This window comes from Maylandia zebra, linkage group LG18, assembly GCF_041146795.1.
Source record: "Maylandia zebra isolate NMK-2024a linkage group LG18, Mzebra_GT3a, whole genome shotgun sequence".
Classification (NCBI taxonomy): domain Eukaryota; kingdom Metazoa; phylum Chordata; class Actinopteri; order Cichliformes; family Cichlidae; genus Maylandia; species Maylandia zebra.
This window is the reverse complement of record NC_135184.1, coordinates 22539896-22559296: the sequence shown is the minus strand read 5'-3', so window position 1 is coordinate 22559296 and position 19401 is coordinate 22539896. Positions and strand designations below refer to the sequence as shown.

The window sequence follows — 19401 nt, the reverse complement described above, 5'->3', positions numbered from 1 at the left end:
CCTCCTTCTGCAATCATCTGATGGGTACACCTATGAGGACATAATTGGCCGCCAAACTCTGGAACAAGCTCTGGCTTAGCGAGGGGGAGAAAAAAAAAAGAAAGACAAATGACAGGGTAGGGGATAAAAAGTTGAGAATTTATGTCAGGGGACCAGTGAGGGCTGGGGAGCCTCTGGGGAAGCCGAGAGGCAGTTGGGCCTCCCATTTTCAAACATCATTAAGACATATCTGTTTTGTGTCCCTCACTGCTTTGTGGTGACATAAATGGGTCGCTCCACTCAGTCTCAGCCACATCCGGCCCTGCACGGCTCGGATTAAGCGTGACCCGTGAGGGTCAAGTGTGATTTTGGACTAATTCAGGTAGACATTGGCCTGATATTGGTGGGAATTGCCTCTCACTGAGAATAATCCTCAGGTTTAAAGCTTAAAGGTCAACTAGATAATCCCCCTGATATAAAACACAAGGCATTCTCACCACCCTAACACATTTTCTCTCCTCTCTGAGTCTCTTATCGCTCTATTACTTCTCTTCTACACAAGTTAGTAAATCTTTACGACATTCATTTTTAGACATATGCAGAATCATCATAAACAAACAGCACTTTTGCCAGCACGATTGGCAGCCCTTGTTGGTCTCTATACTGTTTTTTTTTTATGTTGAATGCCACCAGCTGAAAATTAAATAGATAGTTTGCAGTTTTACAAATAGAGATACAGTCCATGACTTGAATTGTGCAGAAATTGCAAGCAGTAAGCTCTTGTGAAATTTTTAGCTTTATTGGATCTTGTAAGAATAAACTTCCAGTAGAAGGCCAAACTGTGCCAGGAGCTACTGTGAAGACTTAAACAGTGCTGGCGTATTGGTTTCCCTGAGGATAGGTGGCAAGGTAAATGCATTTTTTACTCCAAGGACCATCACAATGAAATAGAAAAGTAAAGATTCAGCAACTGTAAAACTTTGGACTAAAAGGTTTAAAGTAGTAATTTTGCCCATGGCCTGCCTTAAAAGTTTTTCTCAACCAAACAAATTAAGAAAAAACAGAAAACCGATTAAAAGAAGTAACAAAAAACAAAATCATAAAGAGCTGATATGAGTTATGCTTCAAGCTCATTTGCTTAGTGCTTAAGCGGATAAGTACAAAGTGGGATGAAAAGTAATGTGAGGCAGAGGCTTCAAATAAAATTACTTTTATCAATTATAAAAGTTTGCCACAACTAAACTGTTGAATTTCGGGTGATTTATAGTGGTTACGCTTTGCAAGTCTCAAGTTTTTTAATTTTTGAGGAGTCCTTCAGTTGCACTCCCTTTTATTTGCTTTGTACCTGATTACCCTCAAACGTCAATAAAGAATCGATTTTTATTTTTGTGGCAACATCATAGCTCACTGTAGAAACTTGTATATTTTCTTAAATTACCAGATGAAAAAGAGCGATCCAGGTGGGAGATAACGTCGGCTCTGTGTATCAAACGACAGCATGAGATGGGCAATGAAAGCAAAAGATTTTACAAACTAATTTCCGTGATCTGATTAAAGAAGCAGATAAAAAGTAAAGACTCTAAACACTTTTATTTTTGCAAAGTCTCGGGTGGATAAAAGGAGGCTATATTTATAGTATTTATTTCACAGAGGTATTGTGTGGAGACCAGCGTCTCCCCATCTGACAGTCCATGAAAAAAAGATATTCAGGATGGGGTACGCTTCACTTTCCAGCCAACACATTTCTTTGAGGGTAAACTAACAACACGTGTTCACCCCAACCTGAACTACATATTCAATAAAAGTAACTTAAATTAGATTGACCTGCTTAGTTTAGCCACAGATGGAACACATTCTGCTCTTTCTGCAGGGACCGCAGAAAAAATAAAAACATTCACAAACATCTACAATATGACCGCACAATAAGAGCATTTCAATTAAGCGAACTCGATACCCTTGATTGCCTGAGAAAACAACTTTGCCTGGCTCTGCACACATCAGCTGCCTCTCCACTTCACACTACCATGAAACCGCGTGTGGCATCCTGCAATTTAACACACTGATGCTGAATAGTGGAGAGGGAAGACGAGCGAGAGAGAAGTGTGACTCAAGAGGAAATAGAATTAATTCAGTGCCATTCAACAGCCCCTGCACTACAGTGACATACAGAATCCGCTCTATTGAATGCACTTCTTCATTCTTCCTCTATATGCTCTTCCTCTTCTCACTGCTCTGATTCATGATAGCTGCACTCCAAACTCCCGTGGTCCCCCATGACCAAGAAAGTCTAGTTATGCAACACACCCACCCTGCAAGCACATGTACACAATGCAGAAACACTAGGATGCATATGCCATCTTCTCTTATGTAGGAATATTTACTCCCCCCATCGTGTCCCTTCACTCCATCCCAAAAATTGCAGCCTGTAATAAATGCAGGCTCCAGCACCACAGCAATTTCAGCGTAGCAGAAATAATTTGTAAATTCCCACTGAAAACTCCCGATTTAGCAAGGACTGCTTATGAACCCAGTGCTCTCTAAAACACACACTCCAGTCCTCCTGCTAGCTTTGAGTCCTTACCTCTTCCCCTGAAATAATGCAAGCCAACATAACATCTTATTTTGTGCCAGATCATATATATCTATGTGTGTGTGTGTTGCACACTGCAGGTACTCACCCCCTCATTAGGATAAGCCTCCCAGCCCAGGTCGGCCAAAGCTGACATTGAGTCCAGCAAAGTAACTGTGACAACACAAGGAAGATAAAAAAAAAAAAAAGAGAAAATGTTAACAGACACATACAGGACATTTTTGTGGCATTTGTTGATCCCTGCCTCTTTAAAGAACGACTGATGTTTTCCAGACATGGTGCGGCATGTTTCTCTCTTGAATGTATAACATAACATTATGTCGCATTGTAAGTTTTCCACAAAGACACTTTCAAAATGTGTTCCACAAGGGCATCTTTTGTTGTGTTGGAGTACACCAGCAATGGAATCAGAAGCACTGGTGAACCTATAATTTTAACTCCAAGATTACTGTGGTTGCGCTGCAGCTGTTCCAGTTCAAGGGGACACAAAGTCATTCAATGAAGCCGTAAGAAAGACTGTATTTACAGTTGAAATTGGCTTCAGACAATATAGTGAGTAGTCAGACGAAAATGCTGGTTACATGTTATATATATTTTTTAAGGCTCACTTCAGTTCAGTCGGTGGCTAGAAGGAGATTATTGTGCTGTTAAGTGCAGGAATAGTACAATAATAATCTGTTTGCCTTTTGATGCATTATTTTAAGTACATTTGTTGTTGATTGAAGACGTGTGCATGTCTGGTTTACTCTGAATTCAACGTGCTGTTTCCAGTGTGTGGTCTCTGCATAACAAGAGGAAGTAGAGGGGGGATGCAGGAAGGTGAGAGTGAAAAGTGAGAAGACGCTGTGGCAGGCTGACCTATGGGAGGCACAATGAAAACCTGTTTAGATTGCACAGCACGGTTCTGCACCTGTGTGTGTTTATCACTTGTTAGTAGAGCCTGAGCGATATAGGACTTTTAAGGCTCATACTGATATTTAATTATTTCAAAGTCTGATACATTTTTATCATATCTTTGTTTCTTCTAGACACGTTCCTGCAGATTTCCCCGACATTTGTAATGTGCAGTTGTTTAGGAGTTCCTGTTAAGAAAATATGGCACAACATTTCATGGATTGCTCTTTTATGCGGTGCCAAACTCTTCCAGACTTGCAGAGAAGTTGCAGCATGCCCTCTTGCAGGCAAAGTATGCAACATCAATGCTCATAACATGGTTGAAGGGTGTCTCTTCTTTATGTTTTTAATTTTCATTTATCAGCTGTTATAAATGCTGATACTGGCTGATACCAATGTATCGCCAAATTGCTAATACCACAGATATATGGTCGTGGTACTTGTTAGTGCATTTATAGATGAGCGGCACTGTTCATTCTTGGCTCACTCAGGTCCTAATCAAGCCTTCAACACTGCTGACCATCAATATTTAATCAGTATCCATCTGCAGAGACTTCTGCTTTGCTCTTTCTTCTCTCTCTCTCATATTGTGTGTGCTTCACAGGTTATCCTTCCTTTGTGAAAAGGTTTGAATGTATGCTTTCAATCCACAGATCCAAGATCAGCTGTGTGAGTCGCTGATGTGACACAATTTAAACAAGAAGCATCCCTCTTAAGCAGCGCACTTTCATATTCACTCCAATTTTTATAAGGTAGGGGCAGTGACCTGGAAAAACTATTTACCGCTACTGTAAAGTTTGCTCTCTTGAATGCAAATGAGGCTAATCGCTCAATTGAAAAGGGCTGAACGTGTCTGTTTACAAGGCCTCTGTGTATCCATACTGCTAGTAGGTATAACAAAGGGACTGTAAAATTGGTCCAGCCTCCTCTTTTCCTTCCCTTCTCTTCTTCTTGTGCTCATGCTGCTCATCAGCTCTAACTGAAACCCAGCCATTCCCCTCAGCTCAGCACACTGTGTGACAGCAGGGAGGCGTGTCATGCTGTAATAATGCGTGTATATATATGTGCACTGTGCTCGTGTCATAGCACACATATCTGCGTGTGTCTGCTTGCACTTGCACAAAGCGGTATGCGAGTGAGAAAACAGCCACAAAGAAAGTAGCGCGCATGGTATAATGAAGCAGAGAGAGGCGCTGCACAGTGGAGCCGGGGTGAGAGAGAGATAGATTAAATGAGAGGGATGAGACAGAAACAGTGGTGGAGAGGTGCTGCGCAGCGAAAGGTCAGACGGAGCCTCCAGCCCATGGTGTATTTAGAGGAACTAAAGACCATTTAGACTGCTTTGCTCAGTTCATGGGCTTTGGAGTGGCACAGAGAAATGGGACATAATAGTATAATAATATATGATTTCAGAATCCAACAAAGAGGCACACATCCACGCACACACACACACACACGTTATTTTCCCCCACACTCTCATATCTCTGCGCGAAGATAAAAGCTTCCTATCAACAAGGAATTTAGCAAAATTGCCTGTTTCAAATACAAGCAATTATGAATTATGTGATATTCTCTGTGATTCACTTCTTTTAGTACCGTTTTATGTATTTCACAGAGAGTATAACTGAGTACCTTTGACAGTTATAAAGGGTCAATTCACCCAAATTACAAAAAAGACCATTCATCTCCACAACACAGTGCAGATGATTGGAAGATTAAAACTTTAAATTAACTCAGCTGAAATTCTGAATCACCGTGTCTGTCTATAAATAAGTTACTTTGTCTGGATAAAATACAGGTCACTTTGTATTAATTTTCTTTCTCAACTGCTTTCGACCAAAGGAACTGTCTGAATAAAAAACGTTGATAATATTTTGTGGAATATATACCTGAAATTTGTGGAATTTGACAGCCAAACTGTCCTGTAAAAGCTCCCTAGTCTAAAACTTGATTCTGCCACAGATAAGTTAAAGTTCATGTCATTATCCAAATTTTGAGTTTTTTTCTTAAAAGTTAGCATTATTAAGTCAAACTTTTGAGATATGTAGTTTGAAATTGTGAGATAATGACCCTTGAATAATAGTTTTAAAGGTTGAAGCAAACTTCCATAACCTGGTGACCTTGAAAAAGGCAGCAGGTTTAAGACACTTTTATTATTCTAGTGTATGGAATTAGCCTAGCCTAGCAAACAGCTAAATGCTAAAACTTACCAGTTAACATCTTAGGGGCCAGATTTATATAGCATATAAGCACAATATCCAAACAGTGCTCATAGTGTTGGTTCGTTTTACAGGCAACTTAAAACGAACAAGTTGCACTATTTTCTAAACACAGCCAGAATCTGTTTATTTCAAGCACAAAAAATGATATGCATTTTTGGTATTAGCAGTTAGCATTAAATTGCAGGTAGCAAACATCATTAAATCCAACTTCTTGAAATGTTCTGTCTTTGTAAATATCCGAAGTAACTAATCCTTTTTTATGTCCAATTTAGATTTTGTCTCAAACATGTGAATTTTTTTAAAATTTTGTTTGTTTTTTGTACTTGCTGCTTTTTTCTCATTATAGCAAAATATGTCTTATTGTTGTCTAGTCAGCTAAAGCATTACTAGGTCAATACATAGACCTACTTTAAAGCCATTTTGCAGCCCACTGGGAAAACACAACCACATGAACCTACAGATCAACACTTTTTCTTTTCTCCCAACACCTGTCAATACCTCTTATCACTTGTAATCATTGACTGGACACATCAATAATGTATTAGGTATAGTTTCCTGGCTGCTGACACAGCCAGCATGTACAGACTATACTGTATGCATGGCTGTGTATCTGTACGTGACATGTGTCAAAGACAAAGATGCAGAGAAATTATGTAAATACATTCCAGTCTTCCCCAAACAAACACAAGGCCACACCTCAGTCTATCTAAACACTTTCATCATGTCTCATTTTATCTCTTCTTCCCCTTCTCAGGGGAAATTGCCTGAATTGTGTGTGAGTGTGAAATCTAAGCCTGGTCAAGACCTGCCTTGGCCCAGAATAAAAACTCAAAGCTCATCACTCAGTCACTCAGACCAGGTTCATATTTGATCTAATGACTGGTCTCTCTCACACACACACACACAAACATACACACACAAACATGCACAGGCAATCTTCAGGCCGTGAGCATCTAAACATGACAGCTGAACATCTTCCAAGTGTGGAGAGACCATGTGAAAGCAAAGAGACATCTACTAAGAAGGTTTTTCCCAACCTTTCTGGCTAACAATACGCCTTCCGGGGGACCCAACAATTTCGCTCACGGACACCCAAACATTACTTTAATTGCCTGAGGCCTTTGTCAGAGGACACAAGTGCACAGATCCGTAGTTGTGCACATGTGACCCGATTACTGTGAGAGTTGTTTTGTTACAGAGAAACAAGCTGTCGTATTGATTTTCAACACCAGACTGTGAGGTTTACATTCTGAGAGTGAAAGATGAGGAGGAGGTGGGGGTGGAGGGTGTGAATTTGTGAATTAGAAATTCCTGTACAAAAGCAGTAAAACACTGAAACTGCAACTACTTATAGAACAATGCGGAGAATGTGCAAAACTTTTTTTTTCTGTTTCTTTGTCTCTTCATCGCCTTCTGTGTCTGTCTATTTTTCCTTCACACTCCCGCTTCCTCCCTCTGTGGTGTCTGTCTCTCTCTGTCTTCCTCTCTCTTTCTTATCCGCTGTCTTTTTAGGTCTCTCGACCGCTCGTTCACTGGATGGTATCCACCGCTTCAGCTGGGCTGCAAGAAGCTGTGATCCACCTGCCAAGAATCAAACAGCACTGCCAACAGCCAGACTGGTGCACAAAGAGACCAGGATGCTTACACACACACACACATACCTTAAGACTGTGCCAGTGCCACAAAGAGAGGGACTGCACAATAAGACCACCACACAGACTCAATCTACAGGACAATATGTGACTACATAATGAGTTTATAAGATCCTTTTCATCTCAGAACACATCATATTAAACTGAAACGAGTAGGCTTAGTGGATCCTGAAGAGTCCTGCTGACACTACATTAAATATGCTGTCTTCTCCTTCTATAAATATAAAACCCCGGCTTTTATGCTTCTGTTTTGTGTTACAATAAAAATGTTAATCACAACTTGCAAATTCAAACATACCTGATAAATTCAATTGCAAATTCAGAAAAAATCTAAAGGGAGATAAATGAGATGCTGCGAAGCTTAAGCAAGCAGCGGCTGCACTTGAATGAAGTTTTTAGAATTTTGCATAAAATCAGCCAGTTCCAATATGATCATCACAGGCTTAAAAAACAAGCAATCAAACAAACAGTATGGTCCTAGCACCAACAGTAAACTGACTAATTCCATCTTTTATATATAGTCTGCCTTAGCTATTTCCCACATGACTGAATGATAGTGTTTTCGCAGGTAGAAAACTTCCATAATCAGTAGTCGTGTAGCTATATTATAAAGGGGTAATAACTGTTACCTTAGCGCAACAAAAATTGTGGAAACAGGGAAACAGCTAGCCAAGAATGTAGGACCATTCCTTTGAGTTCAACAAAATGTCAATAGGCTTTAAGAATACAGGACAAATTTCTCAACACATAAAACAGCTAAAAAAAAAAAGAGCATGCACACAAAACACACACCTTTATCCACGCTCCACTCCACTGAGGGTGCAGTTCAACGAGTAAGAGCGTTGTCAGGGCAACAAATGAGCTGATGGAGAGCAGGATGAAGGAGTGGGAAGACTTGAGCCCTGAACTTTAGGAATACACTGGCGTCACACCAAGACTGCTACACTTGCTGTCTTTTCATCAGCCCTCTCTCCAGTCATTCACCAACCACTAGGGGTTCTCAATCAGCCCTGTGCTTTTCTCTCTCCATCTGCTCTCTCATCCTTGCGCTCATGCCATTTTATTAAAACTGAGCGATACAGTATATCCTTTGTATCCTTATCTCCAGTGACTTCCCGGCATTTTGTTATACACAACATCCCTTTCCCCTGTTTTTATGTTTCCATTGAATGCCACACGGAGGCAACGGTGAATAGAGTCAAGTATTTAGGTTTATTTGTACTGAGCACCCTGGATGCAGAGCATGTTAAGATAAAAGTTGGAGCTGTGAGGGCAGCACTCTGTTGTGGTGGATGCCGTTCGAAATATCTCTATTATATAATCAGCAATGACAAGACATTAAGTCACTCGACGTTCACTATAAATTTTTAATGGATTACCTCATAGCTTCGATGGTCTGTTTTAACCTTATGAGCTAAAAGCAGTTTTCCTTTTATAACTCAGACACATGAACATCATTATGTCACATATGGAAAAGTTTTTACTACATTTCAGGCAATATTATGTGCCCTTTATGGATGTGGCGTTTAATTATTTCTTTTATGAAAGAATCCTAAGAAGAAGAATGTTATATTTTCTTTATAACTGTCTGCAAACCGAATGGATCTATGAATAATTCAGCTGATTTGATTTAAATTCTAATCCCGATCCTTCATTAAGTCAGTTCTGTTTCTTGCTGCTTTCCCACTATGCATCTGTTCAAATAACTTATGTTGGTTTACTACACTTCAACGGGCGCAAAATTAAGTCAGCTTTAATCAAAGCCATGTCGTCAAAAGCATTCATTCGCTCTGTCTTTATCGTGAAGCTGCAACAATTTCTCTATTAAAGTGATTCAGCAAAATCAAACACAGAGGCTTGTTTCATTCAAATCAAGCCATCTGCACAAAAACAAACCTGACAAAGGACAGAAAACCTACATCATTTGTAGGGAGAACTTTTCATAATACAGAATCACCTTTTGCCAAGTAAAAATGTATTCATTTAAATGTAATTTTATTTATATAGCTTCAATTCACAACAACAGTTGCCTCAAGGTGCTTTATATTGCAAAGTAAAGACTCTACAATATTAGACAGAAAATCCAACAATCACATGACCCTCCGATCAGCAAGCACTTGGCGACAGTAAGAAGGAAAAACTCTCTTTTAACAGGAAGAAACGTCCAGCAGAACCAGGCTCAGGAAGGGACAAACATCTGCCACGACCTGCTGGGAGTGATGGGAGGGAGAAAAGAGAAGAGAGACGGGATAAAAAGCAAACTATGGGAGGAAGAGCCAAATTTTACAAACTGTTAATTATAAATATAGTAGTAGTGTATAAATACACAAGGAATGAAAAGAAAAGAGTGAAGAAGAAACACTTAGTGCATCATGGGAAGCCCCTCGCAGCCTAAGCCTATTGCAACATAACCAAAGGAGGCTTCAGGGTCACCCGATCCAGCACTAACTATACGCTTTATGAAAAGGAAAGTTGTAAGCCTAATCTTAAAAGTAGCGAAGGTGTCTGTCTCCTGAATCTAAACTAGGAGCTGGTTCCACACGACGGGCCTGAAACCTGAAGGCTCTGCCTCCTGTTCTACTTTTGAAAAATTCTGGGAAACATAAGTGAGTCAGCAGGTTGAGATGACAGCCATGAGATACATTTTATGAGGAGGTCAGGAATAAGGTCAAACAATGTTTTAGAAAACCCAATTCAATGCAATGACTTTTGTGAAGTTTTTTTAAATTTATTTTTAAAAAGGGGAGATTTGAATGGGAAAAAAAGCTCCAGCAACCTAAAAGGCATATCATGCAAAATCCCCCCAAAATATTAAAATATTCAAGTATGTGATAAACTTCGGCTTGTTCAGCTTGCACTTTTGGAATTACATTGTAGCAGAGGGCAGATTAGCCTACTCTGCTATTTCACAAACTGGAAACAGTAGCAGGACAGAAACAATGATATTCTGACAGACTATGACAGGAGCACTGCCCTAGTTTGTCGCTTGAAGAGGCTCTGGAGTGCGAGCGTGAGGGCACGGCTTCGTCTGTGCAAGCTCGTCGAATGCTTACGGGGTTGAAGTGTGACACCCAGTCAGATCCAGACACTTGTTTTCTTTAATAAGCTTCTTCCACCAGTATGCCAACAACTCATCAAGGGCAAGGAACGGCAAACACACAGACACACACACACAGTGATGTGCACACACAAACAAACGTAAACCAGAGACCCTGAAAATTCAGAAATAACCTGCACAACCACACATGCTGTATGCCTCCACATGTGTCTCACACACACTGACACTGTGGCACGGATTTAAAAATGCTTTTTTTCTTCTGTTTTGTTGTTGATAAAATACAACATCTGCAAACACTTCCATGCTTATTTCTCTCCTTTTTTTGCTTTTCTGCTTCTTGTTGATCTTTTTTTTTTGTGCCCTGTTAGTTCTTAAAGACATTCCTGTTGATCAGACAAGAGGACAAACACACACATTCACACACACAGAGACAGGCAGCTGTCACACAGTGGTTGGTCACAGGAGGGCAAATTGGCCCGGAATCTCTGGAGTGATCCTCAGCAGTCGAGACAGAGGAAATCACATGTCAGATTAAAGCGTGCTCACCCAGGTTTTCTACTGATGTTGCACCCGGCCAACTATCAGCACATGCACACACATCACTGTTTGTCTTTACCACACGCACAGTAGATGCCTAGCAGATTGCGTATCTGTTACAGCGCCTTCATGTGACAAACAGAAAAATCAGATGGAGCTAAAAAACGACTGAAGTTAAAATGCTTCAGCAAATGCTGTTTGACGTTTAAAACAGGGAAAGACACTGTAACTACATTTGATCCATTTCAAATTCAAGGGTAGCTGTCAGTATTTTCTGGAAGCATTCCAGGTGTTTTGCTCTCAGCCGCTCCTCTGCACAAAAAAGAAAAAAAAAGGAGAAAAGTCTGAAGCACTGGCCAGTAAAGATGTTGCATCAACGACTGAAACAAATGCTAAGATGTTTGCTTGCAAAGCTGGTTAACGTAGGCTTTCACAGCCGCAGCAACAACCACAAAAAAGACCGAATATGAGAGAGAGAGAAAGGAGTGAGGAGACACGGAAAAAACCTAATTCAATTTAGCCAAAAATAAATAAATAAGCAAAAACTAACATATCCGGGACGAAGGACGCCAGGGGTGTGCTGTGTGTGTGAGTGAGGAAGGACAGTTAGAGGGAAAAGAAGGAGAGCTTGAGGGTGGTGGGTAGATGGTAGTCAAGGCCCAGTGATCAGTAATTTGACCAGCAGTTAAGGGCTTGTTCATATCAGAGAGGGGGAAGGGGTCAGCAGATGTGGTGGTGGCAGAAAATGGGGGAGGGGCCACATAGCCAAACTTCACTGCAGCCATCACACATCGCAAGCCAAGGAAGGTTTCCTTTGACATTAATGAACTCGACATCCGAAGGGAATCATTCAAGCCTAAAAACTGTTCATGTTCAAGCCTCAGCTGGTTGAGACTTGCACATATTCATCCCCGTGGTGGGAACTGAGATAAAAATAATCTCCTGTCTCACAACACTTCTGAATATAAAATACAAAAACAGCCCATATCGTTTCCAAAAGTGAAAGTAAACATATGGATACACAGGAAATATGCATATGGCATTCATAATTTAGATCCTTATCTTGTCTTTTTTTTAAGAGCTGCTTGAAAGATCTATATCTTGTTTCTCATACATGAATAAACCCGAGTGCTAAAAGAAGGTATGGCTGTTTTGGGGGGAGTGATAATGTTCTGAATTGTAACATGAATGGAAACTTAATATATACTTAAAATTATTTTTCTGTCTTTAAAGGAATAGATTGAAGAACATCTGCCACAGTCACATCTGTACAACACACATAAATCCCAGTAAATAAAAATGATGGTGGACTACATGTTGGCAGTGACCTAACTAAGAGACCGAGATCATCAGCGACACTACTGTACCATGCATAGCCATTTTTAGACTTTACACACACAGACAAAATAAACAAAATAAATACAGACAGACATAATGCATTAATTTGGGGGGTTTAGGGGGTCAGACCAGAGTGGAGTTAAGCTAAGCTGGCTAGCTTCTGGCTTGGGCTTCATGCCTGGCACAGAGACATGACACTGATTTCAGTCTTCTCGTCAGACTCTCATCAAAAAAGCAACTCCACGAAACTCCACGATAATATTTTAAAAAAACTACTAGGTTAAGTGTAATACAAACCCTCTTAGCCACCGATGACTAAGTATGACTAAGTATAACACAACACAAAGGCTCTTGTGGGTGCTGTTATGGATGCTCTGCTCAGTAGGGCTCAGAGATATGGTTGAGCTCTTCAGCTGTTTTTTTTTTTAACTACATTCCCCCATCTGTCTTTCTTCTTGTTCTCCTTATGCATTTTGCTTTGTCTCACACTTTTTAAAAAATCCCAGTCTCTCAGCCTTTCTCTCACTCACGTACACACTTAAACACACACACTTAAACACACACAGCCTCACACACAATGAGTCCATGAGGTGAAGCGCGCACAGCAGAATCATTCTCTGTCACTGAGTTGTATTTATAACCCCATCTATCAGCCAGCCCCCGGAATATGTGCCACTATTCTCTGGACCGAGACCACCAAACTGCCCCCCAGCCATGCATTAAGATAGGATAAGTGTGGGAGAGTGTGTGCACGCGTGTGTGTGTGCACGAGTGCGCACACATCCATTCGCGCTCGCGTGTGAGCCTTTGTTAAGCAGTTGTAGGAGCTCCACCTGATTACAGAAAGCGTACGGGAGCTCCCACCTTACTGTTACACTGGAGGTCAGAGAAATAGAGAAGGAAGAGGAGAAGAAAACAAAAGATAAAAACAATCAGGGACAAAGAGATGGAGGCCACGAGGGAGGCTGATAGAAAGGAGAGAAGGGCAGATATAAAAGACCGGGATTAGAGCGAGCTCGGAGTGGAGGCAGAAAAGAAAAACAGGAGGGTGCTCGCACTTGCTGCTTTCCTCTGCTGCTCTCTGATGAGAAAGGAGATCTATATCCTCTTCTGTCCAAGGTCATGGCTGTTACATGGGAGCAGAACAATCTCATGGACTCTCGCGTGCACACACACACACATACGCGTGCGCGGCGGCGGCACATCGTGAGGTATGGTTCTGCCGATAACTACAAGCAGCCATTATAGATTAAAGCAATTAAACCAGATGAGACCTTTGACCCAACATTATACCACAGTCAGGATCTTGTGTGAATCATAATGTGAATGTGTGTGTGTGTGGAAACAGAGGGCATGCTTTACATATGCTTGCCTCTGCACTAACTGCTCACCTCCGTGTTAACCTTAAGAAGCAATACAGCAATCTCTCGCAGCACCCTAAGGTCAATTCAATTTTTAAAAAAAGATTCAAGTGCGTTCCCATGAGCAATTACAGATTACAGTAAACCTCGAGACTAAAAAAAACCCCTCGGTTAATTCATCTGTACGTCCACTTGCACAGGGATTTACGCTTTAATATGAAATTAAATCAACATCCAGAGTTGGAATGGAAAGAAGCACGGGGTTCCTTATTTTCTAGGAGTGAGGAGGTAAATTTAGAGGCAGAGAGGAAAGACACAAAAATAGAAAGGTGTGATAGTCTGCTCCTTTCCCCAGCACGATTCGGCACAAGAAGGATGAGAGAGAGAAAAAAAATCGCAGGGAGAACTAGGTGCAAAGCAACAGAGAAAAGAAACAAGACATGTTGTACCTCTGCATAAGAGAGGATACAGACTGAGAGCAAAGAAGGGTGGGAGATGGTACGGCAACCAAGGGGGGAAACCTGTGAGCATCCACCCTGCTGTTACATCAGTATGCCCTCGGGGTCCAGACAGAGGGAATGGAGGGCTCCCTCTGCTGGTGCGCAATAACTCACAAAGTCCTTTTCCTCCGTTCACTGGTGATAACAAAGACCTTCAGACCAGTTTTCTCACTCTTTATCTCACAATTTATGAATGAACCCATTTCTGCAGAGTCTTATGGGCCCGATGGAGATGCAATTACAGCAACAATTTCAAGCGGTTCTTTCAATTTTACCAAAGCCCTCTGTTACGACAACCGAGTTTCTTGTAAATGCCAACCAATTTTGGAGCGGATCAATAGCTCTGGTGGTAAACTAAGCTTTGTGACAGCTTAACACTATTTTTCCTGCTAACGCTATCATGTCTATCAAAGGGATTGTGTTCTTAATTGAGCCCTGAGAGCTGTATCTCTCCTTTTATGACAGCCTCGCTTCTAGTACGAGACAGACTCAGAGGGAAGATTTCCTGGAATAACACGACTACCGAGAGGCGTGGGTGGAGAGTATGCACACTTATAGGCAAACACAGGGTACACACACACGCACACACACGCACACACATAGACACACACACTGGCACAAAGAAGCACAATCCCTTAGCTAAGCACGTGCGGTCACAGCAGGAAAACTGGCAGGCCAAAAGGTAAAAGCGAGCCACAGAGTAGCTGACAAAAGTGGCTTCATTGGATTACTGTCCCACTGGTGAATGTATACACACACACAGACCAGACACCACACACATGGAGCAGTGGGCTTAAAGGTGCCAATTAGGCCAACAGTCTGAAACAGCAGGAACTGGCTGGAGGATGACTAACTTGTAGCACATTATTTAAAAAGTGCATTTAGAAGTAATGAAAACCCTCTGACCCGTCAGTCACCCCACATGAACATGATCCACATGTGCCTGCAAACATTCACAGCGGCTCACATGCTTCTGTGTTTATTTATCGAAATCAACAGGAGTTTCCTTTGGCTTCCAGATGGTTTCATCATTCGTGCTCTCTCCACTGAATATTTCAGCAGTGTGTTAGTGTCTCCTTCACATCCATTGTCTCCTGCAGTTAAAAAACCCTCCTGCTCCTCCACTCCATCTCTACTCTCCCTCTCGTCCGCTGCCTTTCTGTCCTTCAAAACCTTTGTTCTGCGTGAACTCCTCCGGGCTGTGACATACATTTAGCAGCAATGTATGTACACGCAGCTTATACTGTTAAGTCAGCCGGAGACAGGAGATCCCATTTAACCTCAGTGGGGCCTGTCATTGTATGAGTGTCCCAGAGCTCACTGTTTAATCTATGTAAGCCTGGAGTTGAGGTCTCTCCGTATCTGTGTATGTGTGTGATAGTGATTGAGAAAACACAGAGAAAAATAATATAAATGAAAGGCAACTCATAGTGACAGAAAAGCTTTGTTGAGCTTCAAAACAAGACTCAGTGGAGCTTTTGGGGGAACACTGAACAAAATGATTCACAGGATGACAAGTCACAGCTGTATCATCTCCAGCCAGACTGTCTGACAGCCAACAAGCAAAACAACACCACAGACTTCCAATTTAATCCAAATAACCTGCTTCATAAACTAATAATTGTTTTGTTTTTTGTTTTTCTGGCTATGACTTTAGCACATTGATCTGCTGTTTTCTCCATTTAGTGCAAGTTCAACTTCCCTTTAAACAAGTCAGCCCCCATGTTTCAACCCAGCAAGCAGTCAGGAGTAGTTAGTAAGTAAATACATTGGCTAATTTCAGGCTGAGCATCGATGTTAATACAATAACCGAGAGAGGCTCAGCAGCAGCGTGTGACAAATTTAATGTAATTGCTGCTCCTCATTTGCAGACTGAGGCAGTGGCAACAGTCCACGGCAGAGAAGAAAACATTTATCAGTCTGTAATAATAATGAAGATATCTATAATTAAGAGGAATTTTGACAGAGATGCCAATGCTGCTTTGGCATAATCATTATAAGTTAGTATTCTTTGACGCAGGGAAAAATAGTCCACTGATTAATAAAATGTCACAAAGTGACAAGTCGACCTCAGCATTCTCTGGATGATACACGACAGGTTTGCCTGCGCTTATATGTCATAAAAATTTCATGTCAGCATGCTCGGAAAAGAAAAAAACGTGACGAACACTATTTTTGTCTCTCTTACTCCCTCTCTCCGCTTTCCTTTATGCATGATTTATAAGCAGCACTTAACGGGAGTCTCCGCCGCTGCGCTCCGCTCCTTCGCCGGCGAGTGGAGAGCCGCGGGATGGGGCTCCCCATCCAACAACTCAGCGCACGACCAAGTCATCTAAACTCACTCGACTTTAAAGCTCCACGAAACACGTCGGGGGCAAAAACCCACCTTCATTCTCCGGGTAATTCCGTAAGGCTCGGCATGGCGGAAAAGCGTGGAAAAGAAGCAGAGAGGACAGGAGGGAAAGGGACGGATAGATCCACAGTACGCGTGGTGATGCCATTTTTCAGGCTGCGCTGCGCCCTCGCTGCATCCCTGTTCGCCGTGTCGAGTCGGTGAGCGCAGCCTCGCAATTGAGGCAGGGAGAGAGAGCAGAGGAGAGGACGGGAGAGCAGAGAGAGAGAGGAGGAGACGCTGGGAAGGAGGGTCCACAGTCAGCCAAGTTCTGTCAATCAGCCGCCTGGCTTTTTGGGTGATGTAAAAGGCCTGTGGAGACTCTGTATTACACTGCAAAAAATCAACATATGATAATGTGATTTGGCTTCATGTTGACTTTTATGAAAAAACATTACAAGCGGCCGAGTGACAGAGTAAAATTTCAAAGCTAACTGAGCGCAGTAGCCTTCATAGTTGCTCTTGAAGAATAATTATTGGCTGAAATGTCACAGCAAAACCAAACGTCATTCATTTCTGTAAATCCAACTTCGTAGATCTTGAACATTTCAAAGATTATGTATTTATAGCAAAGATACTTTTATCTAGCTCACTGTTTAGCTCATTTATATTAATAGCAATGCATAATTTGACATTTGTCACCGGTTATGTTGGTAATGAGAACTGTAAGCACTGAAAAATAGAAGCAAATTGGCAAACCCCAAAGAGGCCTCGTTTAAGGGGTGAATTATGCCTATTAAAAATGATGCCAGATCATTCTCTTATGGAAAATGCCAGAACAATAGTCCTTGGCAGAGCAAACTATTACAAAGCCAGTCATCTCATTACTGTTTGGGTAACATTGTAGGAAATGCTGTCAACTATTTTGTTAAGAGTCGTGGCCTCACAGTGATTACTGTACAGGTATCAGCTCGGCCTCTTTCTCTCCATGTGCCTTTGCCCAGTTCCTGGTATTGTTGCTTTGGAAGCAACCAGCAGTAAACAGCATTGGCATGCACAACAGATCTCCTTATGGAGATTTATTCAGCCCATATTACATGTATGTGTGGGCTGGGTATATGTGTTGGTAAGTCTTGAGCAAGCTGTCCTTAAACATGAATAAATAATGTGTTTGTCCTGTCATATGAAACCTGAGGAAGAGCTGAGAGTCTGCAAGGTCGACCTTTCTATCTTCCACTTTTTAGCACGTCCCACTGTCAGAGCTGGTGGGACGTGCCCCTGAAGTTAAAAAAAATGTGACATTTCACCTCCTGAGAGTGTCCATTTATGTTTGTATTCATATACAGAATCTGAATCATGGTTTTAAATTATTTCCCTGAAAACCAGACATCATTTCACGAGAATATGGCACATATAAAGCTAAAGTTACTAACAGTTAAATGAGACCTGTGATTATTCTGAGCCATTCAATTCATATTATTAGCAATAGGGCCTAATTGGAACTACTAAATGCAGTATCCCAAGAAAAATGCTTATTTACTTTATTGCTAAGAGGTATAAGAATGATGGCACTCTCAATTACATCAACCTAACTTTGTTATGTGAGCTTTCAGAATATAAAACTTCCTAATAATTATGGATTCGAGTCAGACAGAGAAAGGCTAGAGTTTTTCCTTACATTTGGGCTTTGTGCTGAACTAGTGCGGTTGGTTACATTTCAGAAAGGAGAGTGGCATCGGTATTCTCATGTAACCCTTTTACGAAGAAAGCAGATTACCGCACTTCCCCCAAAACAGACTAACTATTCCTTAAATAGCATATCTGTGTACATATTCTTGGCACGTTTCCCTCTGTGAATTCCCAGTGAGAAAAACTAAAGCAATCTCAGGTGACTTGTAGGTCACCTGATGCGCTCGGATTTTTTCCCCCTTGTGGAGCCTCCAGGCAAATGTGATGTAACCATCCCCTGATTTATTGAAGGACCATGACCACAATTATATTTGCCACGGGTAACGTTCTTCTATCACGCTTCTATCCCAAATGAGGCTCCTGAAAGAGCTATAAAACTGTCAAACATACCCTGATTTATGCTGAAATTCTGCTTTACCTCCTCCCAGCCATGTGCGCCGTTTTGCATTTGTGTTTTGGCTTTTGTGTTTTTCTCTCGTTCGTGTGTATGTATGTGTGTGAATCCACCACCTCCACACATTTGTTAAGGCTCCAATTATGATGATGATTTGTTCCTTGCAATGGTTTTACTTGGATGACCTAATTTCCTTATTGAGTGTGGGAAGAAGAAGAAGAAGAAGAAGAAAAAATCTTCCCTTCCTTCTACTCACTCCATCCCCGCGCGTTTCTTCCACTTCTCCTGCTTCTTCTGCTGCCATGATGCTGCAGCCATCCATGCGCTGATAAAAAAAACAGTGCTGTCATGACTTCCCGCAGCGATGGAGTGACACAGCCCCTCAAACTCGTGTCACCCCCTCCACCACAGACATGCACACATGCATGCACCCAAACACACACCCATTTTCCATGCTTTGTGGAAGACTCTGGTTTTGCATAATGACACGCCGAGGACACAGACACACATAGACACACGCTAACACATGCGGTGACAATCCACTGACAGAGCTGACACTAGTCTAACAAATGTTTGAAATGTTGTCATGTGTTTCTTTATGCCTTTATGCTCATGTCTCTATCTGCATCTCCATGTTCTGACACCTTTTCACCCTCCTAACTTCACATGCATTTCCACAAGGAAATACGGATTTCTTTGCAACCTGTAATTTATTTGCAGACGGATTCTTCTTTCATTCATTTTCCTTTCTCTTTTGACCTCTAGATTCTGACCCTTCACCCTGATTAGCCTGACTGGGTCAGCGATTCACTACAGTGGTCCACTAACCAGCCAACTTATTTCTGTGCCGTTTCC

General features: G+C 41.6%; 1 protein-coding gene across 2 annotated transcripts in view; it reads right to left on the bottom strand.

The window, feature by feature from the left end:
• Nucleotides 1-16714, bottom strand: part of epha4b (eph receptor A4b) — a 79329-nt gene extending 62615 nt beyond the window's left edge. For both annotated transcript variants that reach the window (XM_023154643.3, XM_004542457.3), the window contains exons 1-2: nucleotides 16518-16714; nucleotides 2658-2722 (exon numbers count right to left, since the gene is read on the bottom strand). In XM_023154643.3, the coding sequence (XP_023010411.1) occupies nucleotides 2658-2722; nucleotides 16518-16632 (180 nt within the window). In that variant the 5' untranslated portion in view covers nucleotides 16633-16714. The remainder of the gene's footprint in view (nucleotides 1-2657; nucleotides 2723-16517) is intronic.
• Nucleotides 16715-19401: the final 2687 nt, after the last annotated feature.